At 40.3% G+C, this 9,895-nt stretch overlaps 2 protein-coding genes across 2 annotated transcripts; one reads left to right on the top strand and one right to left on the bottom strand.

Moving 5' to 3' along the window:
* Nucleotides 1–814: 814 nt before the first annotated feature.
* Nucleotides 815–4,233, top strand: cdk2ap2 (cyclin dependent kinase 2 associated protein 2). The gene is made up of 5 exons (XM_069530023.1): nt 815–948; nt 2,628–2,783; nt 3,194–3,285; nt 3,818–3,938; nt 4,034–4,233. The coding sequence occupies exons 2-5, from the start codon at nt 2,729–2,731 to the stop codon at nt 4,099–4,101; spliced, it is 336 nt and encodes a 111-aa protein (XP_069386124.1). The 5' UTR covers nt 815–948; nt 2,628–2,728; the 3' UTR covers nt 4,102–4,233.
* Nucleotides 4,234–4,803: 570 nt separating this feature from the next.
* Nucleotides 4,804–9,679, bottom strand: aip (aryl hydrocarbon receptor interacting protein). The gene is made up of 7 exons (XM_020111910.2): nt 9,496–9,679; nt 8,755–8,937; nt 8,479–8,667; nt 8,048–8,224; nt 7,750–7,891; nt 6,361–6,590; nt 4,804–6,248 (listed from the first exon to the last, which is right to left on the bottom strand). Exons 1-7 carry the CDS (start codon nt 9,592–9,594, stop codon nt 6,243–6,245), a joined length of 1,026 nt encoding a protein of 341 aa, XP_019967469.1. The 5' UTR covers nt 9,595–9,679; the 3' UTR covers nt 4,804–6,242.
* Between the last annotated feature and the right edge of the window lie 216 nt (nt 9,680–9,895).

Genomic DNA, 9,895 nt, shown 5'->3' with positions numbered 1-9,895 from the left:
ACCTACAAATTAAATTCCACTGTCAAACCTGGGGCGATCAAATATTTATTTATTTTGTGTAGAGTATTCATAGTCTCATATTTTTCAGATAATGTATACGTGAGGACCGAGATTATCTACTGACTAATGTTTCTGTTCAAAGAGCTTGTCTCTGAAAGGCAAGAAAAATAGTATCTTCACAAGAAAATCAACAGAGGCATCAAGACCTCACCTTGCTATTCTCTACATCTAATAATTCATATTCAAAGATAATGTTTTGTTTTCCTCCAGATGTGTTAGTGTTAAATTGTTCCTTCATCAGTCTCACAGAATTCACATTTCTTATGAATATTTATACATCTTGAGGTTTAGGTGGGATATATATTACCCACAGTTTTGTAATTAAAACATTTTCATTTGTATAGATTATATTTTTTTTTGGCCAATGTGGAATCTAATACAATACAGAATCTATAGACAGTCAACCATGAATAGACAATACTGTCAAATAAATCAAATATAATATGAACCACATGAAATTCAACAGCAGTTAAATAATACAATTCAATTCATTTAAATTGTATTTTTATAGCATCAAATCATCAACATATCATAAAATGATTTGAAGACGACTTGTAAAACATTTCTTTATGAAAGTGAAATATACCAATTCAGAATATAATATAATATAATATAATATAATGTAATATAATATAATATAATATAATATAATATAATATAATATAATATAATATAATATAATATAATATAATATAATCATGTATTCCGTTTTTTATTTTCGTTGCTGTGGTGATTCCCTGTGACGACTTCCTGTGGAATAGCCAATCACATGGCCGGAAACGTCAAAAAACGGTTCTACACACTACGCCGAAGTTGTGCGCAGACTCCGATTCACAGAGGAAGGAGCAGGGCTAACGTCCACAGAGGATCAGTACTCTACGTAAAAAGGTAAGAAAAGCAGCAGCAGTCGTTCCTTTCTTCTCACACGTGCAGAGGAAGTGTCTGGAGAACACCACCGCCTCCTGACGGAGGCTCTCCTGCGCTCTTCTGTGGATGTTTGTGCTAACCGGCGACGGCTAGCTAAACGAGCTAACGCTACCCAGCAGTAGTTAGCTGGGCTCCTTCCTCTCAAAGCTAACGTCAGCTTTTGTTTCATTCAAGCGGCTCCGCTCGGATCTTCTTCATCACATCTTCATCACGTCCTCACCACCACCCGTGGAGGGACTGTGTGTTCTCAAAGTAGAAACAACACCCGGTCATCAGAGGAGACCATTATCAGATCTGAATGACAACTCAGCTCTGTCTCCATTCAAAGGCTGTCACAGCTAGACCCTCTGTCTGAGCACTTTATTAGGACCATGCTAATACCTGTGAGGGCCCAGCTGTGTTTGTTGGAGAGATACATGAGCATGTTGACACGATCATATCACATCCTCTCTGTGTATTTGACAGCTGCTCGTTCATGCAGCACATCTTCATTCCAGCAACATCTCAAATGTTTTGCGTTTCACTCACCTGGTGACTTGGGAGCTCTCTGAAGTGCCCATGAGAACAGATTGAGTCGAGCTTTGCTGTTTTCTTTGTGAAAGCAGTCATTACAGGTACCTGGCTATAAATGGATGCACGTGGTCAGCCTCTACACTCAGACAGGCTGTATGATCGAACTATGATCGATCGATATAAAGAGACCAAGAACTGTGTCTCAGGTTATGGACAGCCTGGAAAGCAGCAGAAGATTTGTGACTCTGTGTTGCTATCAAACATTGTGAATGTAATACCAGTAATTGGGATTTTCAGTCTTATGAACTGAGCGTTTAAGAAGCTAAGGACAGAGAGTGTGAAACTTTTCTTAGCTCAAACCTAAAATCGTCATAAGTTCAAAATTAACTGGAGACACACAAGTAGCCTAGAGCTTGATTCAGTGATTATGAATTAAAATGGTTCAAGTCTGGCCCGGGAGCACTACAATACATGTTGAACCTGACAAATCGGAATATTCAAATTTAACCTGAATTAAAGATACCTTTTTGTGCTTAGCCTTAGAGCAAGATAGTCAAATATTAAAAGCTTTTGTTGAAGGCAAAATATTTGTAGTACTAAACTACAAAAAATCAGAAGCTGATTAATATATCAAGGCCTGACCTTGTTATTGTTAGATATTTATTTGCCTTTGTGGCTTACTTACTCTCCTTAACTGCTATGAAGTTGCACTAAATTGCTCATAGATATCAGTATCATTAATTACTATAATGATATTAAAAATAAAAATATTAAAAAACACAGTATCTTGCAATGTTGAATAAAGTGGAAAGAAATCCCCCTGTTGCTTGATTAGGATCTGCACCAAAATTATCTGGATTCTTCCCTGATCCCTACTCCATCCTTCCAAGTTCTCCAATATTTCCTCTAGTAGTTTTTATGTAAGGCTGCTAACTAACAGATAAACAAACGCTGATGAAAACATAACTTCCTTTGTGGGAGGTAAAATTCTGCAGATTTTTTGTGTTTTGTTTTCAATATTCACTGCTTTGATGATTGAAAACCTGTGGCTTCCTTTCACCTATTCTGATAATACATATATAAACTTGATGCCACCTTCTTTTTGTGTTTTCCTCTCCATGCATCAGCTCTGAGGAGCTCATCACCACCAGTAAAGCTGTATAAGCACCGGGTTGACGGGACGGAAGGAAGTGGCGCGTCGTACGGGGAGCTGCCTTCTGACATTGCCATGAGTTACAAACCCATCGCTCCTGCGCCATCTGGCTCCAACCACACTCCTCCAGGTAGTCTGACACCACACAGCCTGTTTTGGCCAGCTGCTATGAATGCCATGGAAAGTAAAGTAGAAATCAAAGATAGCCTAGAAACATGACACCATCCTCCTCACCATGCTTTGATAATAATCAAACTAGCTGATTGTAAAATCAAAGATAACTACTGCATGAGCTGAGAAAATATTAAAGAAATAATGATTTTATTAATATCTCATCCTATTTATGGTGAGTGAATATGTAAAGAAGTCACAGGTGTATACTATGTAGAAGAAATGGCCTTGTGACCATCAGGAAACCATTAAGTGAATTATTGATTTTTACCTTCCTGAGAGTAAGTAAATTGTTTCAGACAGCAGGTTTATTCTTGTTGTTTTTGTTCCCTCTTTAGTGTGTAATATCTGTTCTCCTGTTCTGTCCAGGCTCTTCCGTACCCTCTCCATCTCTCCCCTCATCATCCAGCTTTAGGCCAGCATTCAGTGACTTTGGCCCACCCTCCATGGGCTTTGTTCAGGTATGCCTTCAAACCACTTATGCATACTGTTCTGTGTCTAGCACATAAAGGTAAACAAGTGACCAAACCCCACCAGTCTTAATTACGTTCTTTATGTAGGTTAACATGTAGAAATTATTCTAGATATTTAGGCTTTTTCAGACTCTATTTTATTTATTAGTGAGTAGAGTTTTCCTTTATTTTCCATCTAATTTATTTGCCATTGTCTTTTTAAATTGTTTGCATGGAGCTGGTTTGTTTTATACACCAACCAACAAGACGGACGCTCAGTCAGGTTTATTGGTTTGATTCTATATCAATGAAAAGTTGAGTTGAACTTGTTTTACGATATTTAGATGTAAATTTAAAGCAGTATGGAACCGACACAGCCAAACTGTGTGTCGTTCAATGTATCACTTCAAATATGCTCAACTCATGAAGCACAGTAAAGACTGACAGTGCCAAAAGGCTCCATGCCGTAATCTACATGGGGAGGCTGAGAAGAAGATGATGGATTTGTTTTTTTATTTTCTCCCCAAAAATGCACCATCAGCCTGTCAAAGTGTCTCAAGGGTCCACCTACAGTGAGCTCCTCTCTGTCATTGAGGAGATGAGCCGTGAGATCAGGCCTACATACGCAGGGAGCAAGAGTGCTATGGAGAGGCTAAAGAGAGGTATGTTTTCTGCAGTTATTTTGGTTAATCTAAAATATTAATGCTGAATTATTGATTGAACACCTCTTTTTTTACCTTGTGTTTGTCTTGTTCAGGGATAATCCATGCCCGTGCACTGGTCAGGGAGTGTCTTGCAGAGACGGAAAGAAGCGCCCGCACATAACCTTTTGGAAAAGCTCCCTTCATCCCTTCCCTTGTAAAAGCCCTCCCTGGTCATTGTCTGATTTACCACCTTTTTCTTTATCCTTCCATGTTTTATGCTTTTCTCCTGGCTTTTTAAAGGTGCAAAATATCCTTTTTGTCTCCACCAATCCCTGAATCCCACCACACCTGTTCTGTTTTTCTGTGACCTGTGTATGCAACATAGTTTTGTATCTACTTTGAAATAAGAGTGTGGGGAATTTAAACACATTTTTAAGTAGACATGGGAAAACACATTTTTAAGTAGTCGTGGGAAAAACCTTGGATGGGAATGTTTATAGTATTTGTTCAATAATTGCAGTTGACCAAGAAGACTGACTTTTCTTAAAATGTTCACCATTTAAGATAAGCAAAGTTCAAACTGCACGTTTCCTCAAGTTTCTAACCCAGCTCCACTCTGAAACCACTTAATGTTTTCTGATTTCCTTTGTTTTCACCATATTATGTAGTGTAAACATAGTAGTTTCGCAGTCCCAATACCTCTGTACATCTCAAGTCAGTTTGTTAGTATGGAAATTTTGTAAACCAGATTTTTGCAGTTCATTACGTATATCTTAATTAAATAACAAGAAAAAAAAACTCATGTGTTTCAGGTTCATTGTTCATGTTAGAGATTGAATTCTGATCAACAAATATTGTAAATCAAATGTTTGAAGATGCAAAGTTGGGGATAAACAAATTTATTTTCAGTTACATAATCACAACCTCAATAACATCTCACTTCAGGATAATGACCCACTGCTTCACATGAACAGTAAGCGTAGCTCTTTCTGAGCGGTGGCCTGTACTACGAAGCGAGTTCAACATACCCAGGATATCTTTCAGAGATCTGGCTGAGCTTAACCTAACAATCACAACCAGGCTAAGTGGTCACACATCGATTATGAACTCATTAAGATCTGGGCCTGTGCACATGAAAGGGGCAGTGTTAACTGCATATGAGCAATCACAGACATGGACAAGTGAACTGGCAGCTGAGCTGCGTATTTCACAAACGAGGATCAAACTGTTATATTACAAAAATAGATAGATAACAAACATCCAGACTAAAAGAAACAGTTACAGCTGCTAAATACATGAAGACACCTGGTTAAAAAAAAAAATTACCAGAGCAGGTTAGCCCTTCAGCATAAGTTACCATGGCGATTTACCCCGATAAGAAGTGAACGAGCTTTGTAGTACAGCGGCCAAGTGGAAGAGATGCTGAGGGTTTTTAAAGAATATATATTGACAAAAACAACAATGGTAGCATTTCTTATATGTAAAACAAGAAAAGAGAAAGCAAAGAGATCAATTGTCAACTTGTGTTACACGGTGATTGTCACAGACAGCTCAGTTTCCCAGTTACTTCTACCAGGAGATCATGGCCTCCTGTCTGGGTCTATTGATAAAGACAGAAAACAAGCTCTGACAGTGCAAGGCAGATGTGTGCACGAGTGTACATCATGTTCCTTGTTCAAAAAAAAGATTTCTTGGAGAGCATTGATTTGTTTATTATCTTTGTTTTCCTATGATGACAGGTAATTAAAATAATTATTCCACAGCTTTGCACGTTTATAAGAAAGTAATTTAACATTAAATGTGCAAGATACTTATTTCTAATACAGAGGCAGATTGATGTTTGGTATAGAAACATTGCACAAAGTTAAAGTAAGAAAAATCTCTAGCAAATCCTGTTAAGGTTGTTGTTAAGTGTCCTGAAGGTAACATTACTGTGAATGAGTTGCTAACCAATTATTTTAACATTTCTAAAAAACTTGAATGGGGTCAGTGAGTAATTGGAGTTAGATTCAAGACCACAATGCTCTGAATGACTGCTGGCCAGTACAGACCCAAGGTCAGCATTGGATTTTAAAACAGAATTTTTGAACAAAAGAAGGGAATCAGAGGAATAAGGCAGGAAGGCAAATTGCACCTTGATGGAATTGTGGGTGCATTGTTTAAATGTACAACCTGACCGTGTGAGAGTGCGTCCATAGAGGGCAAGGTGGAGAGTGTTTGGCTTGGGTGCATCATGGATAAAACAAAAACATCAGCAGGGTCCACTGATTCTCCTCCATCTTGAAATTCACAAGCATCTACTTGTTTTCAACCCAATGAGATTCAACCCTGTGAGGAAGACAAAATAAGAGACGATTTGATTAAAACTATACATCATATCCTATGCCTCATATTTCAATGTCCCATTAGATCAAATTAAAACTACTCAAAGTGGACTGACAGTAGTAGCAGTCGCTGGGGGTGCGTTGTAGTTGAATAGGCCTTTGTAGCGACCCTTCTCCTCCTTCTCCTTGGAGCGGATCCTATCCTCCATGGCCCTCAGCTCTTTGGCTACAGACGGTCCCAGGGAGGGGTCCAAATCCAGCACCTTAGCAAAGTCTGCTCGTGCCTCTGTCTCGTTCCACACTGCAGCGTGGGCCTTAGCTCGCTTGTAGAAGGCCTTCACGTTATCTTTTTGGAAAAAGAGGCAGTAAATTAATGAAGGACAGAGAACATGGTTTTCACAACTTACTGTATGTGACATTGAATGTTAGCTTCCAGGACAAAGTAAAAACAAGTATCTGTAGGCCACATTGTGCAGCCAATACATTATTATATACTTGTCTGGCAGACTCAGGAACATACCTGCTATATGTGAGGACAATCAGCTGTTAAGAGTAAATGTAAAGGAGTAAATTAATCAATTTAATTGTTATTATATGCAGAGAATACAGCTGTTTTCAAGTGGTAACTCAAGTAATTTATTCTCATGTATTATGACTTGAGTGTCGCTCGGGTTGCAATTTTTTTGTCGGAACCCGACAAAGCCACTCGAACCCGGCAGGCATTCTGACAGTTTCACTGACTATAAACACCCAGTGCAAATATATTAAGTGGACAGCCGAGCCAACGTAACCAAACCTGAAAGTCACCTCAAATGTTTTGTCCAAACCCAGTCCAGGTGTCAGGTTGGGTATCCACACTCTAATTCTGACTCCTAATATTCTTTAAAAATACAAAACAATATTTTCTCATGGAGTATTATTCAGCCTTCACAAAAAAACTTGGCAGTCAATTATTATTAATTTTTTTAATGCTGTAAGTCAACTTTAGGTTTCGTATTCAATTACACAGTTAAATATAAAGTTTTAGTAGAAATGACTGCAATAGCTATTATAGAAATTAACCAACCAGGGAATTAACTATGATGAATCATTAGTAACAAAACACTACCTTTACAAATGCTAATCCAAATCCATCATGTAAGAACTGCAAAGGTTAACACAGCAATCAGACCCAAAGTACCAACAAAGGAAACAAATGGAATCTAAAAAGAAGATTAAATCAGTTCATCCTTGAAGGGAACCTTAGAACAAATGACATAAAAAGAATGGGGGGGGGTTAACGTCATTCTTCCTACATTTGGTGTTCTGATGATGATTGTGGTGGAGATTGGCGTCAGGTGAAACAGTATTTTCATGTTCTCTCACACGTGTTTTTGTCTACACCAATCCCAAAAAGACTTATTTTTGTGTGAAATCGCTAATACTTCTGAGTGTGTCATCTGCAGTAGCAATAGAAATCTTTCATCTCGGCTGGTTCTTGAGCAGCACCAACCACTTAGGCTTACCCTCATATTTGAAGACCAAGGATGTGCAGTGTTCAATGACTTCATAGTACTGCCCTTGGATTAACTTGCACTGACAGAAGTTGAGGAGCAGAGGTGTGATCATGTGGTCCAACTTTACCCATGCTTCATCTCCAGGATGCTCCTGAAAGAAAAGACAAAGGCCACAAAGAGGAGTTTTAGACACTTGAAAGCACTGTGTGGCAAATTAACTGGATCAAAGCTATGAATCTCTATTTCTCACAAATGATTTACACAACAATCAAAAAATTAATCAACAAAGAATGAATTGCCAACAAACCTTCATCTGTAGATTTTTGAGGCAGGCGATGCCATTGTAGTACTTCTCAGTAGCCTCCTTAATTTCACCTTGTTTAAAGAGCAGGTTTCCCTCTTCGTGGATCTGAGGCACAAGCTCGAGTTTTTCTGCATCTGACATGGCCCACACGTCCAGCTGGAACGACCCTGGAGGGAGAACCTGAGCAAAGAGACAGGAGATCAGTGGTAGCTGCAGCTTTCACTGTAGGAGAGTAAAACTGGAGCAAAAACATAGCAATCACTGAAGGAAGATAAAGTATATATAGTATTAAATTAACAGGATTTTAAAGGTAGACCACGATACCACTGATAATGATAACCCATAATGAAAAAAAACCCGGCAACACTCAGTCCTAATAATAAATGAAGAAAGCCCAGTCATTTTAAACCCTTGACTCTCCCCTGCCTATTCACCTCGAGCAGCTCGATGGCAAAGACCAGAGGCTGTGGACTGGCCTGAAGCTTGTCTAGGTCCTTGTGCCCCAGAGAGTGGTGGGAGTGGATCTGGGCAATGCCGCAGCAGTGCCTCTGGCCCTCGAGCGGGTCCTTACCAGCGCTGATGTTTCTCAGGGACTGGGACACGAGTGGGTACAGCGTTGTGTGCTGAGGGGGAGGAGAGAATGAGAGCGAGAGAGTCAGCCCCCTGAGGAGGAACAAGATAACCACCCTGTCACATCCAGCATCACAAACCTTGGTCTCACAGGTAAACTCTGCAACTTCTCCTTGTCTCATGGAGATGACCACCCTCTCCCACACAGCCAGTTTGAACTTCTTGCCGAGGATGAGCTCCATGGGTTTGCTGCGCCCCCCCATGGTTCTGGAGTCGTCCAGCACTGTGCCATCACAGAGGCTGGTGCGGTAGTGGAAGACCACCTGGCGAAGCAGGAATGAGATGGAGGAAAACAAAATTAAACAAAGCTCAATGGAACTGTGCGATTACAATACGCATTGTGCCATCGCCCCTTCAAAACACCGAAATCCACGTAGCGGTTTGCTTGTTTACAAGAAACTAAAGAGCCATCACTACTTCTCAGACTGGCCTGGAACGCGGTCTGCTTCATTCTGGCGAATCACAGCGAAGGAAGATTGATTGACACAGCATACCAACCAATCAGCATTCATAACCACACGCCATCCTGTCCCACCCCTTTCTTCTCAGCAGAGGAAAAAATGTGGAAAAAAATCGAACACAGCGAAAACAAATGAACTGTATGTAACATTAAACCAGCACACAGGCAGCACACAGGCAGCACACAGGCAGCACGACTCACACATGTACTTGTACACAAGCACAATGTTTTCACGGTGAAACGAATACAACTGACAGCTTGCTAATGTGTTAGCCAGATAGCATCACAGCTAACGCGCTTCGTCGCATTTATTTAGCCTCAGTGGAGGCCGACACCAAACCCGAGGACGGTGCATATTTACCTTGGTGCCATTAGGGAAGATCGGCGGTTCTCCTTTTCCAGGACTGACCAGCTTCTTGCTTATTCCTTCTTCGAGAAGCTTCCGTGCCTCTTCCTCCATCCTTCTCCCGAGAGTCAGCTCACGACTGATGACGATCTTCGCCGAAGGTGGTCGCCTCGTGTGACGTCACTTCAGGCCACGATACAGAGCGCCCTCTATACGTAGACCTCGGAAGTGTGAATTGTAGAGGGTAGAGACTTTTTCTGCATTAACAACAAAAACAATAAACTAGAGGATCAGTGGCATGGTGATGTCATGCCCCCCCTCTCATGTCCAACCCCTCCCCCTTCCCCCCAAAGTGCTTTGGCATAATGTATGTTGTTATATGGTGCTAAACAAATGCATTGGATTGATTGACTCC

This window comes from Paralichthys olivaceus, chromosome 8 (assembly GCF_024713975.1).
Source record: "Paralichthys olivaceus isolate ysfri-2021 chromosome 8, ASM2471397v2, whole genome shotgun sequence".
Lineage (NCBI taxonomy): Eukaryota > Metazoa > Chordata > Actinopteri > Pleuronectiformes > Paralichthyidae > Paralichthys > Paralichthys olivaceus.
Note: the sequence above shows the minus strand (reverse complement) of the source record. Positions and strands in the feature narration are given on the sequence as shown.